This window comes from Tripterygium wilfordii, chromosome 14, assembly GCF_013401445.1.
Source record: "Tripterygium wilfordii isolate XIE 37 chromosome 14, ASM1340144v1, whole genome shotgun sequence".
Lineage (NCBI taxonomy): Eukaryota > Viridiplantae > Streptophyta > Magnoliopsida > Celastrales > Celastraceae > Tripterygium > Tripterygium wilfordii.
The window spans coordinates 4,732,780-4,752,685 of record NC_052245.1 but is presented as its reverse complement, the minus strand read 5'-3'; the positions used below and the strand labels follow the sequence as shown (position 1 = coordinate 4,752,685).

Here is a 19,906-nt window from a genome sequence, read left to right as displayed (position 1 = left end):
GTTGACCAGTGAGGCAATGATCATGCTCTATGGTTTAGAGAATCTCTCTTCCTGATCACAATGTTCAGCTGACAGAGTAACAGTTCAACAATCTTTTTATATATAAATAATTAATTCTCTGCTAGTACAAATTAAGTTGCTTCCATATCTTGTATGAAGGTACAAATTAAGTTGCTTGCATATCTTGTATGAAGATACACTCAACTCATTATTTGTAATTCGGTGTTTTGTCCGTGTGGTGGACTTTTTTGTGAAGTTATTAAATGTAATCAATCTTTATGGTGGTGTCCGTGGGTCTCAAATTCTCTTACTTAAGTTATTGGATAAATGAATACAATTAAGGGGTTTTTATCTATAAGAACAAAAACTAAAAATTGTATTCAAACAAGGATATCCTAAAAAAAATTTTTTAAAAAAATAACAAAACCTATCGACTTACAAAAATACTCTCCCTCCTTCCTCCTCCTTCCTTACTCCACCATATCGGAAGTTGGTCGTCTGTCCATCGTTTTCAACAAGCCAACTACCGAAATGAAGCTCTAGTTCAGCCCAATCAAAGCTCAACCATCACCCACAGTCGCTTATCACTTGAGTCATCGAAAAAACTTCGTGAAATCACAGCCACCGTTTGAAAAAGAGCTAGATCCGACCAATATAACCAACGCCGGTGACTATCAACACAATCAACTTCACAGATCAAGACGCATCACCTATGAGGTTTTATTGATTTTTTTGAACTCTTTTTTTTTCTTCTGAAATCATATATGAATTTGCAGATATAATATCTGTTTCGGATCTGTTTTGATATGTTATCCGTTTCAAAACTTTAAACAGATAACATTTCATTAAAGACAGATAACATTTTAACAAGACATGTAACATTTAACAAGACAGATAACATTATGACAGATATCAAATTAATCGAAACAGATAACATATCAACTGCAGTCTATAGATTCCAAAAAATCACGAAAATCACCACAAAAAATGTCGAAAATAATGATGTGATGACAAATCAAAGGAAAACAACAAAATCTATAGGTCCCGTGGTGAGTATGAGAAGATTTAGTTCGAATACAATAAAAATCGGGATGAAAAATCACTAAGAAATGGCATAGAACTCTCGAATAAGCCATGAGGGGCGAAGAAAAAGCTTTCGACGGTGAAGACGAAGCTTCCGACGGAGGTCAGAGATGAATCATGTACATGTCATGTTTGAGGATGAAGATGAGGGTGTTTTAGACAATAAAATCATATATTTTAACTTTTTATCTTGTTTTTGAAATATTAGTTCAAACTACATGGATTTTACGGAATAAAACTTTTAAGAGTATCCTTCTTGAAATAAGACTCTTCAATAAGGGACTAATCTTTAATTTTCCCTACAACTAATTATGTGAGTGGCTCATGGCCCCCAGTCAAATTTGCTAGAATAATATTAGTTTAAGTGCGATGTAATGAAATTTTTAAATAAGCCCCTAATAAAAAATTTCAAAGTCCCCAGTAAATTTTTTTAAGACACCCAATTCAATTAAACAATCTCATATTTCAGGCTAGCCCATCCATTAAGAATCCCATATTTTTTAAAAAATTAATCATTAAAACAAACACATATCCATTATGCAGCCCATATCCAAGCCATTTTTCCTTTCATGTCTCTTTGAGAGGTTCCACATTCACAAAAAATTAACCTAGAATGAGAAATAAATCATGACAAAAGTGTTGATAAATAGCCAATGCAGGTTTATTTGGAAAAATAGGCAATGCAGTGAAGGCCATCTGATTTTGACCAAGTCAAACAGTAAAAGGATGTTAAAATTTAGGGTCGTGTCCTACACATTCCTCAAAAAAGATTTTTAAGGGCATAGGTTAGATTGAAAATTCGTATCTTTCACCCTAAAAATAAGTCAAAAGGTTAATAATCAAGTCAACGAATAAGCCAAATAAAAAACCAGTGGTTCTTCTCCTTCATCAATTATGTGGACTTTTTCACCAAGTATTCGTACTTATCAGCGGCACTTGCGGGCAGTGCTACCATCACCTTCACGGCAGCCGTCTGATCTTGAACTGGCAAAATCAGACAGTACTTATCGCTACATATGGGTCCCACATGCACTGGTCTCCCTACGCCGATGTCAACATTCTCTAAACCCAGCCTTGACCATTGTGACATTATCAACACTCCAACCGAGTCGGGGCACGCCTTCGATTGACTCACCGATTCAACCACCGATTTCACGTAATCGCTGTCCACTCTCTCTTTTGCTCTCTTCACCAAACTCGCCGCGTGACCTAGACCGTTCTCTGTGAGTTCTTTCACATTTGCCTCCGCACAACCGAGCACGAACGCGTTCCCGTTGTAGCCACTCGGTAAAATCGGTTTCACTCGGCTTCTGATGTTCACGCTAAAGAGAAGTTTCAGGATTTGATTAGGCGGCAGGTTTAAAGATCTGGCCCAGTTCCTCCATACGTGAGCGGAGACAACCTCAAAACAGGTGTAGGAAGACTCGGCGGGTCGACTCGTTGACAGAGCGAGTTTCTTGAGCTCATTTTGGAATCTTTTATCGAATATTAGGGAAGTCGGTGTTAGTCTTTCGTTAGAGAAGCGATTCAGAAAGCCACAATGGTCCGGGACTCGATTGAACTCGGGATGACTCAGGAATTTTTTACGATTACACTGAGTGAATGTCGAGTCCAAAAGGTGCCGATCCCAAACGGGCGGGCCAACACGGCCGAGTTTACCCATCGCGAGCTCTGCCAACGAGTTGAGAAACTCAGCGCTTCCAATACCGTCACAGAGGGCGTGATTTACACCAACGCCTAACGTGGCACCACCGTCTCTCAGCCACGTCAGCTGAATAACAAGAGGTGGGGCCCCCTTGAGAACATCTGGTACATCGAGAGACAATAGTTTCCTCCACTCTGTAACATAACGTGGGGCCCTTTCGAAATCACTTACCGTCTCATCCGACGTGGCGTCGATGAACAGCGCACCCTGGGCTCGACAAACAACCTCAAGCCCCGAGCCATCGGGCTTGGCCCTGACTCGACCGGCCAGCGGATAATACAGGACCAAGGATTTAGCGAGTGCAGCCTTGACTCGAGCCGTGATGGCATGTGGGTCCGAACCAGGGCGAAAGCTGTAGACTAGAAGGTACTCGACAGTGAAACGCAAAAAGAGCTGCGAATCGAGGGCGGAGAGAGAGAGGAGCCGAGTAGGTGTAGGCTCGCTTGGAACGACCATTACAGCCTCCTTGACATGGACTGTGCCTGCCATGGATGATGATCCTCTGTCGATGTAATATTGAAGGAGAGAGGGGAGTGTAGATTATATATATATATATAACGAATAAAATAATAAAAAAAACATAAAATGTGATTAAATATATAAGGAGAGGCATGTTGTGATCTTTAACTGTGAAAGATTTGGGGAAAGATTCTCCAGGCATCACTTTATGGAAAAATTTATATCAAAACAAAATGTTAACAGGTTGGCTTTGCTTTCTGTCTGTTCGTTCAGCTTACTAATTATCATTTTCTCTCCCTCTCTAGCTTGTCCTCAATAGCTAAATATTCTCTTATCTTCTTTTCTTAATTTGTTTTGTGCGGCGAGAGATGGGTGTATGTGCATACTTCATGCCGCAGTAATTTTTCTCGATTTCGGGGTCTCGACCCCTTGCAGTGAAAATTCATGCAGTTTCTTGTATCACCATCAGATATGAGATCCACACTGTTTTGTAAATTTAAAAAACAGATTGTACGATGAGATAAGAAACTGCGTGCAGTCTCGACTCCAGATGCCCGGCTGATTGATATTGGGTTAATTTATTACATTAAAATGGTAATAAATAAAAAGAAAAAAAAAAGGTTAAGTTAGGTGGGATGTTGAGATGACAATGAGGAACTTTTTAAGGAGTTGTCATTTTGGTTTCGTGGGACATTCGGTGGGTCCAATAATATTTGTCTGAGATTTGCAAGTGTCATTCAAAAAGATGATGATATGTGTGATTCAATTAAATATGCCATGTGAAAGGAGCCAGTATGTCAACCATTTCTGTAATCATAGTGTCTGAGATTTGGATTGAATATATCTTTATTCTTTTCTGTGCTTTTCTTTTTCCCTTGGGGCACATTTTGTTAAAATAAAAATACTGATTAGTACAATCCACTTGCAATTTCATAACCCTTTTTATTCAACAAATCGGTTCATGATTATCTCGTTAGTTATAAAGTTCGGAGTGAACCGGAGGATGTTGTAAATTCTCAGCCCACTCATTCCAACAAGGCAATAATATTGTTCGCTTTGAATTTATCAGTTTCATATTACTTCGAAAGTCATTGTTTCAGCTTCAGCTTCAGTCACTCGAATTTTCGATATTCCTTTTCATTTCTCATCAAACGAATGGCATTTTTTTTTGGAAAATCGTGGATACATCGGGTCCGTTCGATTTTGTTCCAACTCAGTTAAGTTTAGGAAAAAGGCCTTGTTAGTATAGTGGAGGGCTTATCCTTATAAAGGATATTATGTCCAAACATCATTTTGATGTGGGACTCTAAAAAAGTATGAGAATTATATGTAATAACATTAACTATCAAAAATTATTTTTCCTTTGAGTCTTTTCGGAACAAAACTCTTTCGCCTTTTGATGAACATGAACTATTCTCTGTAAGGGAAAATTGAAGGTGGAATGAATTTGCCATTTAACCATTCTAAAACTCAATTAAATAAGAAAACAAGGGATTCCTACTACCTTCATTGCCCACTCAATATGACAACTAAACGCCCCCTAATTGATTTGCCTCTACACACACACTTGGCCTTCACCCATATTGTTGGGTCATGCCGGTGGGGACATATCAATTGATTTTGATGTTGGTTGGGATATCACAAAGGTTTACAAATTCAAAAAATAACTTGTATCTTTTTTTTAATTGTTAGAGGGCAACTATATTTGTATAAAATTTAATGGTCAACTATAAAAGTATTGGTGTGGCAAAATTGGAGAATCCAATTGGATAGTGATTGTCCAACCTATCTCGTATGGTTGGTTATATAGGAAATCACCAACAACTCTTCATTAACTTCCTCAAACTTTTAAAACAAGTTTATTATTTATTTTTTTGCCAATTTGCACCAATCTTTTTTTAAATACCATTCAGAAATATGTTTCTAATTGAAATCGAACTTTGAGCAAGCATATACCTAATCTAATTGATTTCCAATCGAACCACCTCTCGTTGGTGTCAATTTACACCACCTACCAAACTTAAAAGTGTTAATATTTTTATTTTGTTTTTGTAAAACAGGTGAAGCTGAGTTTTGAGCAGAAATTATAACAATATCATATGAAAAGCTACTTACTTTAAAAGCTCAAACTAATGGTAAAAGTGTTTTTTTTTTTTAAAAAAAAAACTTACTTTTACACAAAATTTATGATTTTTTTTGGATAAATCATATAATATTTTTTATTGTTAATGTCATAGAAGATTCAAACCTGAAACCTTTTCCTGGTTAAAGTCATTAGTCATTGAGATTTCGAGTGATTCGATTTTTGATAATTTGAAAAAGAAAAGCATGATTGCTTTGAATTTGTCTTGGCATCTTCTAGAACTACAAAAAAAATAAAATATCTAATTATCTATTTATCTTATCCCATTATCTTCTAGTACTTGTAAAGGTCTAGATACAAGAAACCCATGTGTGACATGAATATCAAATACTGATTGAAGCCAACAATATCCTCATTAACATACATTTTTTGAAAAGTTCATGGAGACCGAAATATATTCATTAACTCAGAACCAAAAAGAGAATATAAGGCACGTAGGCATTCGAACCACCATAAAAATGGATTATAGTCAAAAAGATTAAAAAAAAAAAGAGAAAAACATAAACACAAAAACGGTTGTCGCTGAACATCCCCGAACGACACCGCATTCCATCGGATATCATTGGAAACCAAACGATACCGAATTACATCAGTCTTCGTTGGACTAAATAATTAACATACTTGATTACTTATATTAATTAATCTATATATGTAGTTACTTGCATGATATATAAATATGTCTCAAATATCACACTTGCTTCAATATATGATTATATACCGACCAAATCTTACACGATTTGGCTTTGTGTCTAAATCTGAAATAAGTACAACTCATCAATAATTGATCAATCAATTATTTTAAAGAGAAAAAAGAACAGCAAATACATATCAAACTGTCATCTTTTTTTCTTTTTCTTCTCTTTGTAATTGCTTGCAAATTGGGTTTTACTTAATCTTCACTTATTCGGTGAAAAGGAAAAGAAGAAGGTGAGACTTGAGAATCATTTATTGGCGCCTGTATATATATGTGTATACCTGTATATATATATATACACATATCATATGATATGTGACATTAATTTCTGTGCTGATTTATTATTTAACTGGTCGTCCTAGCTGTATGAGCTGGTTTTCAATAATTAGGTACCATTGTATCTGGTAAATGTATCCTTTATTTTGCTACCCAATTTAGCTGAAAATGCATGTGCAATTAATAAAAACTTATTCTGTCACTTTAATAATTCTTTTGTTCTAGCTCTTCTCAAAATTTGCAGATTTTATAGATGAAATATATCAATTACACAGGAATTATATTAACTAAATTATTTTTTTATATGATTCGTCAATTATTTTATAGAGAATTAGTGATCATTTACACATCCGAGTCATTAATTGAAATAATAAGAATAATGTGTATCACCTTAGTGATCATTGTTCGAATTCTTAGTCCCCTTTAAAAAATAAAAGAAGTGATCCCTCTAATTTTGGTGCATTTAATTGGAATAATATCATGTTATCATTACATCCTTAATATACGTGATTGGATAGAAGAAAAGACATGAGAATCAATACTTTGGGTTTTGGCAGACGTATCTAGAAGATCTCTCTCCCTCTCTCTGTATATATATATATATATATATATATATATATATATATAAAATAAAAGTGAGTGTTATGTAATAGGTAGCTACGTACATAGGTATATTACACGGCAGGGCAGGGCAGGGCAGGGCAGGGCATTTACTTTAAAAATGTCATATTGATTTGACGTCCACAGATTCTCGTCAAATCCCATCCCATCGACATCTACTGCTCCGCCTTTACCTGTTAACTTCGTCTCTGCAGTAACGTTATAAAGAGTAAATCAGGCGGTTGGAATTGGTGGGGTTTTGATTCAAATCATAATCTCTTTATTTTCTCTTCGCAAATTTACACTTCATATATATATAATATATTAAAGAAGTCTTAAAATTTCAACTGTGTGGATCTGAAAATGCTTAAACCTAGTTAATGCAGGAATTTAGTGTGAAAATGGGAGGAGAATAAAGAGATTATGATTGGGTTAGCATAGAAACAGAGTAGAAGTTGGTCAAACTAGGAGACAAAAGTAAGGAGATTTGGGTGGGATTCACTCTTTTTCTTGAGTTATTCCCGTCTGGATTTTGTAATAAAACATCACGCCTTTTTCACAAATGCATGCACACACATAACAAAAATCAACCAATAAATACGCAACAACTTTTAATGTTGAGATCTTCGTTTATTTTCCCTTCACTTTATGTTTTCGTAATCCGTCGTATTTGACAAGTTTTGTGAATCCAAGTATATTATAGTTATAAGGATTAACCATTGCAAGCTAAATTATTGGACGATTTAAAATTTGGAATATAAGAACTTGCATAAGAGTCTCTTAACAGATTTTGTATTTTACATATTAAAATACCGTTTTGTCAATTTAAAGCATCTCTATTTCTAGAGATTTTCTTGACAATATCTCTATTTTATAAATTTGTAACAGATTTTGATGCAACACAATTTTTGCTCAAATCGCTTCTCTTGGGTCTCAAATCACTTCTCTTGTGTCTCCATTTTAGCTGTTTGCATCAGTTTACATGTGCAAATGCAATATATATATATAGTAACACATATGGATATACATTGATAAATACAAGACAGTTCATGCTTATAAAACAAATAAGGCAATTCATGTCCAAAAACGTAATTAGATTTAAGGATTAATTGAGTACCAATTTCAATTATTAAAGATTCATTGAACCCAAAAACTTTGAAATTTTAGGATAAACAGAGTCTAGATAGTAGGGGTGTACATCGGGTCTCCAAACCCGGCCCGACCCTGTGACCCGGACCAACTCGAACCTTATCGGGCTAACCCATTAAATTTTTTATCAGTCCGGGTCAAATCCAACCCAATAAGCTTTTAACAGGGTCGGGTTTCGGGTGATAATTTTCAAGATTTTCGGGTTATCTGGTCAAACCAGATTGTTAAAACACAATAAATTAAAATATAAAGCTGTTTAGGGGTTCTTTCTGCTTTTTAAAGCAAAATGTTTGTGCTTCTCTCTCATTTATACGATGTGGGATTTTGAAATCCCAACGGGATGGACCCTTCTCCACTAGTTCAACAAGAGAGAAGCAATTGAGCAGTCTGTTGTTTCATAGGCATAGTTTGGTAAAGCATTTGTAAAATAACAGATATGCTAACAAAAATGGTGGTAGTAGAAATGTTTGATAATTTTAGTAGCAGATATGATGTATGAATGCTTGACAGTGTTTGGTTGAATTTTTACTGATAACAATTTTGTTGTGTAGCATATTGTGACAAATTACGTGCAGGGGTATTATATTAAACGTAATAATTAAAGAATTTGTAAGTAATTATTAAAGAATAATAAAACCGAATATATAAAGAAGTATTTAATTAAAAAAATTTAATTATTATTATTAAAAGAATTTTAATTAAAGAATTATTTAAAGAAATAAAAACTAAAGTGAATTAGAAAGTCGAGACAAAGGAAAGATGAACATAAGTAGAGACTTGGAAAAGCGTGAAGCCCCGTGGAATCAAAGGATTTTGGCTAATCGTAGTTCTAGTTGGGTGATCGTCGTTTGTGATAGTAGTATAAGGGTAATATGGGGATAACAGTAAAAGCCTGAGGACAATATGGGCATGATTTCGAAATGATAGTAAAATTGTTTCTTTGAAAGTATTTCAAAAGGACAATATTTTTGTGGCAAATTTGTCTAGGAGTTTGTACTATAGAATTGTTGTTTGTTTGCAATCAAACATTTACACTAACAAATAGTTTAAATGCTAGTAAAAAAGCTGTTCCAAACGAGCCCATAGTCATCGGTCCTGATTTAGCATCATTTTATATGTAGAGGGCTATTTGTGACCTTTAAATTTGACAGTGAAATCTGGAACTGGAAGATCGTGAGAGGCTGCTTGGTGTGGAACAAACAGCTGCTTTCTTCATGGAGGCATTTGATCGCAAGTTTATGTAAATATCGTGTTTGTTGTGTTTTATCTACTGAACTTAGACGTCGGTCTTTCTGCTTTGTTTAGTCCCTTTGGTTTGGATTTTTATTTTGTCTGTGCAGTCTTTGGTTGTTGGCCTCTTTCTGTTTAAGCCCAAGCTGCGTAGGGTTTTATTGTCACTATTTTGTAAGAAAGAGGGGAATGAAAAAAAAAGAAAAAAAAACAAACAAGCAAGGAGTGTTCCTCCGCCGCTTATGCTATTCCTTGGTATTCTATATGTGAATCAACAGGGACTAGGGTCGCAATTACATCACTGCTTGATTGCAAGAAAGAAAGTTGCTCCAGAAAAGGCAATGGAAATGAAGAAAAAAAGTTGCTTCATACATCAGTTTTATTATTATCCCAAGTATTTTTAACAAAGAAATCAGCTTTAGACAAGCCCTTAGTAGGCAAAGTAAAGCTTTTTTGCTCTTGTCAAAAAGAAAGAGAGAGAAATAACAATGGTGAAGTGAGGGTGAAGGAGAAGAAGAAAAGGACATATGTCGCTTAGATAATCATCAGCACAACTTTTCATATGCCCCTTTAACTTAATGATAAAATAATGGCACAAATTTACAAATCCCACGTCGTAAAATACAAAGAAAGCACACTAAAATGAGTTTTAAAACCACTTAGTCTCCTTGAGAAGATGAATGTTACAGTTCAAAAATTTTTAGAACGGGCAACCTGGTGAAACCCGATCTGAACCTGGTAATCTGATAATCCAATGACTCGAAACTTGATAACCTGAATTTTTTTAATAGGGTTATCGGGTGGGTCAATGTTCTCTTAAAAATTATCGGGTCAGATCAAACCCGGACTGATAACCAGGGTCCCGGCCCGATGTACACCTCTATTAGATAGTGTACGAGCCTTAGACAACCATTATTACTTTATTAGGACTGGCCCTTTTACAGCCCAAGCCCATCTTCACGAACTGTTTCGGCCTCATAAGATAAACCTTCTCAAACCCCCTTCCCGGACCCCCTTTCCTTAAACCCTATCGTCATGTCTCTCTCAATCCTCCGCAAAGTTTCTCGTAAAGTCCCGAATCCCCAGCCGATTCTCTCTATAACTGCCCGATTCTTCGCAGCGCGCGGTAGTGGCACCGATTTTCCTGATGAGCCAACAGCCGCCTACTACGACGATCTCGTCAACGAAGCCGCCCGGGAGCGAGATTGGGATACTGTACGGTACCTCCTGAACAAGCGCGTGAGGGATCACTGCTTCAACACCAGCAACACATTCAGGTTCCTTACCAACACAGAATCTTCCCTCTCAGTCCTTGATGATCTATCTAAGGCTCTTGCTCGCCTCGACAAAGGCTTCCCTCGCAAAAGCGCATACGATCTGCTAATTGCGCGCCTATGCAAGCTGCAGCGCATCAAAGAATCGTTTCGCGTAGTTGATGTAATGGCGGAAGGCGGCCACGGCTTGAGCGAGTGCAGCTTCCACCCGATTTTGAACGCGTTAACTAAGAAGAAGAAGATGGAGGACTCGCTGCGGTTGTTGGAGGCGATGAGATCGATGGGGTGCCCGCCTGATCTGACAGCCTATAATTATTTGTTGACTGCGTACTGTTATGACGGGAATGTGACGGCTGCGTGTGGCGTGATGGATAAGATAGAGGAGGAGGGGTTGGGTGCGGACTCTCGTACGTACGATGCACTTGTACTGGGCGCGTGTAGGGCAGGGAAGGTTGAAGGGGCTCTGGCATTGTTTAGGAGGATGGAGGATGATGGATTGCACGTGCTGTATTCGTCTCATGTGCACGTTATCAGTGAATTGCTCAATTTGGGGTATTATGCCCATGCTGTGAGGTTTGTGAGAATTTGCGGAGGAAGAGATAAAATGTTGGATACGGAGAGTTTTGGGTTGTTGGCAAGTAGATTGATTAGGTTGCAAGCGTATGATGAGGCAAACACGGTCTTAAAGGAAATGAATGAAAATGGTCTAGAGATGGGTAGTAAATTAAGAGATTACTATTTATTGAATGTTAGAACTTAGAAGTTACAAAATCAAATAAGAATATACTAATCTGATTTGGAGCAAATGTGTATGGACGCGAATCTAAACGCTCAAAATTGGCCCAAGTTCAGGTTAGTAGTTCTTTTCTAAGGACTCAATTTGCTTGTTCCGCTTTCCTGCTCATTGTTTTCCGTCCTTTTTGGGTTTGCTGAGTTAAGAATCTGGAACTTCGTTTATTTCTGTTAATGGCTTAGTAGTGAAACGAATTATGTTGCTGAGCGTCCATGAATCTATCTGGAATGATTTTATACTTTGTTGTGTACTGTCAAGGCAATATATGTGTAGATTTTTATTAATGTTTTGGTTGATATGGTGAGCTATCCTGCAAAATGATTCAATAGAATGTTTCACTGGTTTTATGAATATAATCCAAAATTTTGAATAGGAGATCACATTGATCTTGACCTTTGTTTGGGTTCAAGTTAAGTTTCCCAAATGTTCTGAGTTAGGAAGGGTTACTGTTTCTTACTTTCTTACATGTGTAGTGTAGATCTTTCTGGTTTGTCTTGACTTTATTCTTAGCTAGTTTTTACAATTGGATTTGATTAGTGTCTTTTAAGGTTACCTGGTTACTTCCCCAACCCTGCCTCGACTCCTTGACTGTTTGGATTTTGGAGATAATTTTATCCACTGTCTGGCAGCATAAGCTAAACAAAGTAAGAGATAATAAAGAGAGGTCAAAGTAAAAATTCTTAGCACAATGAGCATAAATCACTGCAACAGTAGTCATTTCTGCTGCTTCTGAAACACAAAGAATGACCCTCCTCTTTTTCCTATTTTTGCACTTGTGATGGAGTCCCCAATAAGGTCGTTGTCCTCACCCGAGCTCAGTGAAGCCAGTCATTTCCTTCTCCATTGAGCTCACTGCTTTCTGAAATGATTTTCGCTAGTGCCTACAGAGGTCAGTATCCTCACCTAAATTTAGAGCCATGCCTACATGTGGTGGGTGTTCTCTATATTTTAATGCTGCATGACCGTTGTCTTCATCTTCATTTGGTTTGGTATTTCAATGATTTGCATCCGAGCTTTCATTTAAGAGTGTTGGTTTTCAATTTGGGTATAAATCTGAGATTGGGGGTTTGGGTTGGGCATCTGAGTCTTCTTTTTTACCTCTTATGGGTTTGGGATTTTCAGTGTCCTTTACTGAGTGACCTGAGTCACTAGTCTTGCTACATATATTTGCTTAAACTAAGAATTGGTTTATGGGCTAACAGGCTCCTTCTGATTTCTGACCAACTGTCTCTTGTGTGTGGTGTTTCCAATGATGTACTTTCAGCTGCTACAGTTGCTTTGATTCTGTCTCGAAGTGCTGTTTGTCAATTGTTTGCTATATATGATTAGAGAACTGAAAAGAAAATTTCTAATTTATATAACAGAGTACATGACGCATTTCAACAATTTCTTTTGCAATAGCCACTAGATGGAGGATTTTACCGTGCTATACAAATAATATTTGTAATTGGGGAAAAAAGGTAAATTTATTTGTTGGATTTGTATCAAACAAAGTTTGAGACAAAGCGTGGAGCTTTATGGTGATGATTTTTTTTGATTAGTTTTGTGCCAATCCCTTTCTTTTCATGAGCTTTGGTTATTTTTTTTTTTGCAATCTGTTGTGATTTCCAAATCAACAAAATTGGATTGATTCTGTTGTCTTAAATTTTGAGAAATTGCGACTTCTGGGATTTGATTTAAGCGTGAGAGTCACAATACCAAACATCTATCTTTTGAAGTAACTTTTGGCAATCGTTTAGCATTCATAGATTATTCTTTATAATTTGGTAGCCACAGGCCAAACTGTTGTCAGTCAAGTGCTAATTTTTTGCTTTTCTATCTGTTATGCAAATTTAAGATGATTAATTCATAGTTGGCTCTTTTTTGCTTCTCTGCCTGTTATGCTCTCTCTCTCTCTTTTTTTCTTGGTAACTTTATTTATTCAGTTTCCAGTTTATTTTTTCTTTTCATTTTATCTCCTAAAGTTTGAAATGACTTTTTCTTTTAAAGGGTTTGATAATAATTTTTTTCTTAACTCTAGATTCTTCAACAGAGAAGAAATTATTGTTGAGAGCGCAAGAAGACTTTGTTTCCAATAGAGAAGTTTTGTCTGAAGATATCCATGAAAGCCCATTTCAGTATTTTGTCGTACAATAGCAGTCAACCCACTCCTTTGTTATATCATCCTGGAAGATAGGGTTTCCGTAGCCACTTTCTTGGATTCTCTACTCCTATGTCAACTTTCGTATTTCCTTTCAATCAATAGATGTCCATGTTCATGTCCAATGTGTTATGTATCTCATTGAGAACAAAATCACTGATTAACTTTCCATTAAGGCATCGGTATTCCGAAATTCGAGGCATCCTGACTTATTCAGATGAATTTTTTTGACTGGTTACAATAATGTTATGGGTTCTTTCATGGTAGCTAATGCTTCAGTATTCCGAAATTTGCTTGAATTCACAAGCTCCTGTAGTTTGGTGTCCGACTGTCGTAAAGCTAAATTGATTGATGCCTTTTTGGTTTTTAGTTGGAATAGGTTGCTGAGATGTTGACTACTGGAAATGGGTATTAACTCCCCCAAAAGGTGAATGGTGATAGCTAGTGTGGGGAAAAGAAGTGAAAACAAACATCACAAGTCATGTTTGGTGCTAAGGAACAGAAACATAGCTGACTCCTGCAAAAGCTGCATTTGATTCTATTCATAAAAACCCAGATGGTATCATATGCATCAATTCCAGTTCTCCAAATTATTATCAACAAAAGAAAGAGAGACTAATTAAGATCTATACAGATATTGATTAAAGTCTCTGATGGGTTCATGCTCTGGTGACCCCTGACTGTAGCTTTGAGGACTGTAACTGAAAGGCGTGAAGCTCTGGGCAGCAGCGAATTGAGCTGTGAGATCTAGCGATGGCAAGATCATGTTGTAGCTCAGTCATCTTTCTCTGCAACAACACAAAGGCACCAAAGCAACCATAAACAGGGTTTCTAAGCCTTGCATCAGCCACAAAAGTAAGCATATTCACTGTGTTTTTGTGCAATTCGATTGGGACTTGGATCAGGATCTTGCTGACATTGCAGGCACCCAGCACCTTGTGAAGGATCGCAAACTTTAAAGGGTCGTTGGAGGGGAAATGTGGTGCAAATATGCAGTCTGGAGTGCACCTTCTCTTTAGTTACTTACAGGCCGCACAAGAAGAGTGTGTCCTGTATATATTTCCGCCCGATAAGCTTCAGGTTGGTCCGGGTTTTGCCTAACTTAGGATCCGTTTGAGAGTGTTTTGTATTTGATCAACCGAGATGAGGTGATGTCAGGTAAAAAGCTGTGATAATGTGAGATGAGTTTTGCTGACATAAAGTGTTTGGCGCGTCACTAAAAAAACTGTGGTGACGTGAAGTGAGGTGATGTGCAGTTTAGCGTTTGACATGTATAAAAATGTGGTATGGGGTGATGTGTTCAAGACTTAAACAATTTTGTATACTATTTAGAAAATTATAATCAATTAAATTTCAGAAAGATAATGTTTCTTGTCAAATAAATATATTTTTCTAAAATTAGAATATGTTTCCCAATTTGTTCACAAATTTACAACTATTGAGTTATTTTTATAATCAATAATAATAATATCAATAATTCTAAAAAATTGATTAACAAAAAAAGTTGATTTGTATCTAAAAATAAATTAAAAAACTAGAAAATTAAAATCAATGAAATGAAAAAATCAATGCTTCTAGATAAATGAGAATGGGAGGTAGCCTGGTTGGTCAGCTTGCCTGCTCTAGACCTTGAGGTCCAGGGTTCCATTCTCGCAAGAGGGGTTGAGATTTAGGTAGTTTTCATCAGCTGTGGTGGTCTTCATGCCCCTCGGGCATGGCTTAGAGTATGTGTGGCCTATGAGCATTTCAAAAAAGAAAAAAGTAAACCAAAAATCAAAATAAAAAAATAAAAAAATTCAAATCAATTTGGGGCATGGTTTAGAGTATGTGTGGCATATGAGCCTTTCAAAAAAGAAAAAAGTAAACCATAAATCAAAATCAAAAAATAAAAAAATTCAAATCAATTTGTCATCTGCACAGAGGAGGAGCAGATCTGAGGAGATATGAGATAGTCGTCTTCTTCTTATGACTTCTCTTTCCTCTCTATGTTTTAAGAAATTTCTCTTTCTCCCTCTTTTATTTAATATTATGTGATTTTCATTTAGCAAATACAAGAATCATCTTCAAAGGTTGTATAAATTTTCAGAAATAAGAGGACTCTTTTTGGAGTGAGGATTCGGTTAGAGTTGATGGATTGGGTTTTGCGATTTTGTTTGATAAATTTCTTGGTGGGTTTGATAAGGTAGCAACAATTCTTTCTTTGAAACTCTTCCGACAATGGCAAATGTGTAAATACCAGGGGGTCTGTGTGTTTTTTTTAAGTGTGTTGTAAATCCACACCCCTATACACACCAATAATATTGTCCGTTTTGGGTTATCCGATTCTCGAGGATATATTGGATCCGCACGGCTTTGTTCCTCCGTAGCTCAGCTACTAAGGGCAAAAGTCTATGGGTCAAAGCCTAACTTACTTGGACTAGGAAAAGGCGTTGGTGGTGTAATGAGGGAGGGTTTGTCCTTATAAATTATAAGGAATTTCCCACATCTTTCGATGTGGTACTATTAACACTCCCTCACACTTGTACGCTGGGTTATGTCAAGACTTAACAAGTGGAGTAGAGGTCATGTCCAATTGGACTGAATCGCTCCGATAACATGTTGTAAATCCACACCTTCATACACACTGTAGTAACCGGTTTTCGTCCGAACAAAAAATATAAAAATGTAAAATAAAAAAATATAAAAACCAAAAAACAAAACAAAACAAAAACAAAAAAAACACAAAAAGTATAAGGGGGTGTGAGAGACAAAAGAGAGTGGAGTGAAAGAAAAAAAAAAGGGTATAAGGTGGCGTGGGAGACAAAAGAGAATGGAGAGAAAAGAGAAGAAAAAAAAAGAAGGAAAAAAAAAAAAGGGGAAGAAGAGGAGAGGAGAAAAATATAAACAAAAAAGAATGAAGAAAGGGAGAAGGAGAGAGGAGCCGCACAACAAGAAAAGGGAGAAGAAAAGGACAAAAAAAACAAAACAAAACAAAAAAAAACAAAAAGTATAAGGTGGCGTGAGAGACAAAAGAGAGTGGGGAGAAAAAGAGAAGAAAAAAAGGAAGAAAAAAAAACAAAGAGGGAAGAAGAGGGAGGCGCCGCACAAGAACAAAAGGGGGAGAAGGGAAGAAACCGGGGGAGGAGAGCAGCAGTAGAATCAGCAAGAAGAAGAAAAAGGTAACGATTCAATCACATTAATCTGGAATCTGGTTCTATTTTCTGTTTTTGTCTCCGGTGTTCTATTCCAGCGCCTCTATGCTCCCGTTCCTTTGAAGTCCTCATAATACCTTGCACTCAATTTGATTAGTTGGTGTTTGCTGGTTCGTGTTTTTGTTAAGGTGTTCATATTGTGGATTTTCTAGTCTGTGTTTCTATATTGTGTTTGCTAGTTCATTGTGTTTAGCTTGTTCATACTGTGTTCATTGTCGTTATGTTTGCTGGTTTATGGTTTTATTTTTTATTTATTTATTTTTTTTTTTGAGATCTCAATAGGTGATGTCATTGGAGGTTGATGTTAGGAGTTGTACGGTATTTGGCTTTTGAAATGAGATCTAGTTGATTATAAATGGATTTTGCTTGCATTTGATCTCATCTTCTTGTTGGAGTTTGCGCTGCATTTTCATATGCTTTCCGTGTTGATATTTAGTCGTGGTGTCTAGAAATATTAAGAGATGAGGAATTGTTTATCTTGGGAAGAACTGTCCAGAATTATTTCCAATTGATCGGGTAGATTTTGTTGGAATATAATTTTGGCATATAGGATTTCCGGATCTGAATTGAAAACATTGGATTTATATGAAAATGAAAAATCATGTTTACGTGTGTAAATCTTTTAATGTGGTTCTGATTTAAATTGGTCCTTAATGTTACATTTGGGTATCCGATTTTGACATTCCCTTTATCTTGTTTTATTTTTGGTTTGGACTGAACTTGACCCCACTTGGGCTGGAGGGCATACTTAGAAGATTTGGACCGGATTTGAGCAACGGGCCACATGGGCAATATTCGAATTGTTGTATAATATTTGTATTTCTCATTTTATATTTGTCTTTTGTACATTATTGTAAAGTGTAAGCCTTGTAATAGTGTAGCAAAAATACTAAAAATGCATACATGAATATTGTAGGGTGCTAGAAGCATATAGACATTAAGAAATGATCTTGTGAATGAGGATTGCATTAGAATGCATGCTTAGGACTTTGATTTTTCACATTATGTCATGTCTTAGACGTATGCTAGGATTATTTGAATGTCATGAAAATAAATGCAACGCGTTAGTCATTGGATTAATCCAAGCCGTCTCACACTAATAAAACACATCAAGATTAAATTATGGAATCCTTATGTTTTGATTAAATACCAAAGAGCCTTCAAGATATTGGGGTTCCATTGGCATTCATTGAAAACATTTGGATTTCGTGGATCCGGAAAGCAAATGTGTTTTTAGGGATTAGGAGAATTTATTTACGGACTCAACGGTGGGTTTAAAGATATTTGACCCATTCAATGAGCCATAAATCGATTCTTTCTTTTCTCATGAAGAACATAATTGTGAGTAAGACTTGAATTGAACATTATTCCTTGATTGTGGGCCCTTTTGGTACATCAACCAAGTCCTCAAGAGTCCTTTTTTCCAAATATCCAAATCCACTCCAAGTGGTATTCTACCCAATTTTTGGCCAAGCCGGGATTGGCTCCAATGATCCCGTGCACACCTTTTTTTCAGAATCCCCAAACCCACTCCAAGTGGTGTTTTCTCCAATCCTTGGCCAAGCCGGGAATGACCCCAATGATCCCGTGCACCTTGTTCTCCAAACCACTCCAAGTGGATTTTTTCATTTACATTCCAATAAGACCCAGCAAAATGGAATTTTCAAAAACAAATTAGAGTCAAATAGGAAAACATTTAAAGGTAACCGATTTCGGGAGTTGTGGGGTGCCTAACACCTTCCCCATGCTCAATAGACTCCCTTGCCCATTTCTCTTGTAGACCAGAACGGATGTCCAATTGCATCCTAAAAATCAATTGGTGGCGACTTCATTGTTTTTCAAGCCGGTTGCTTCAGCTGGCGACTTCACTGGGGATATCTGGTTGTTGTACCAAAGGGGTCGGGCCTTGTTGTCTTGTTGTTTTTCTATTTGGTTGATTTGTTTATTTTTGTTTCAACATTTTTGAAGAATCTAATGTGTTTGTTCATAAAATGATAGGTTTTTGGTTTCATAAAATTTCAGTGTTTGTTGAGGATAGGGTATGATCCCCCGCACACATATCACTATTCACATGCACACAAATGACCCATAAAAACCGGGTGCTACTAGTGATTAGTGAGGGTTGATCTTTGCTTTTGATGGATTTTGTCCTCACGTAAGTAAGGAAAAACATCTTCCTGGATTGACGTCCCTTCAAGATATTGGGGGATGAGTTCCACTTCCAGATATGGGGTGTGAACTAACCTGATCCAGTGGCCTCTCACGTAGCCGCGCTATAGTTAGATATGCCACCCATATGCACATTAGATAACCCTAGATCTGGTTCGAGACCTTCAGAAGTTCGTAGGAACCTGATTTTGTTTAGGAACAATGGGGGATTCTCCTATCCTTAACTCTATTTATTTCTTGTACATTTAAATACCATGTACCTTTATTCCTCATTTACACATTTATATGTACTTGATACATACCTGTGTATATACATTCATTAAACCATACATGTCCATATATACTTGAATACTCATATATGCCCATATATACTTGTACATCTGCTAATTATCCATACTTGTCCATATATACTTGTACATCTGTTAATCATCCATACATGTTCATATATACTTGTACATCTGCTAATTATCCATACATGTTCATATATACTTGTACACTTGTTTATTATCCATACTTGACCACATATACTTGCACACTTATTAAGCACCTATACACGTCCATATATACTTTCATATGCATTAGTGAACACATAAATCCACCATCATGCATAAGCATAAATAATGAAACTGATCAATTAATAAAATTTCTTTCATCAATTAGGTGGCACGGAAAAAAAGAAAAAGCATCAGTTAATTCATATCACCGTCATCCTTATCGCACCAGATTACAGTTGCGAATTGCTAGGACAATGGAGAACGAACAGCAGAAAGAACTGATCCAGAAGCAAAGCCAGGAAATTACAGATCTGAAAGAACAAATGGCTATGTTGATTACTCAGATGTCACAATTTATGAAAGGAAAAACAGTTACAGAAAGTTCAGCACAAAAAGGAGAGCCCATGCTTCAGCTTTATGACAACACGGCAATGAACTTCTCAGGAAGTGCGCCGGTAGTTGGGCCAGCTCGGGATGGTGGATTTCCATCACTGGATTCCCTACAG

At 36.5% G+C, this 19,906-nt stretch overlaps 3 protein-coding genes across 3 annotated transcripts; 1 reads left to right on the top strand and 2 right to left on the bottom strand.

The window, feature by feature from the left end:
* Positions 1-1,618: 1,618 nt before the first annotated feature.
* Positions 1,619-3,413, bottom strand: LOC120014467 (alcohol acyltransferase 9-like). Its single transcript, XM_038866427.1, has one exon. It carries the CDS (start codon positions 3,275-3,277, stop codon positions 1,976-1,978), a length of 1,302 nt encoding a protein of 433 aa, XP_038722355.1. The 5' UTR covers positions 3,278-3,413; the 3' UTR covers positions 1,619-1,975.
* A 6,928-nt stretch (positions 3,414-10,341) lies between these two features.
* Positions 10,342-14,906, top strand: LOC120015314 (pentatricopeptide repeat-containing protein At3g56030, mitochondrial). The gene is made up of 2 exons (XM_038867686.1): positions 10,342-11,465; positions 13,917-14,906. The coding sequence occupies exon 1, from the start codon at positions 10,375-10,377 to the stop codon at positions 11,371-11,373; it is 999 nt and encodes a 332-aa protein (XP_038723614.1). The 5' UTR covers positions 10,342-10,374; the 3' UTR covers positions 11,374-11,465; positions 13,917-14,906.
* LOC120014139 (LOB domain-containing protein 21-like) lies at positions 14,206-16,164 on the bottom strand. Its single transcript, XM_038866060.1, has 3 exons — positions 16,095-16,164; positions 15,175-15,281; positions 14,206-14,559 (listed from the first exon to the last, which is right to left on the bottom strand). Exons 1-3 carry the CDS (start codon positions 16,162-16,164, stop codon positions 14,206-14,208), a joined length of 531 nt encoding a protein of 176 aa, XP_038721988.1.
* Positions 16,165-19,906: the final 3,742 nt, after the last annotated feature.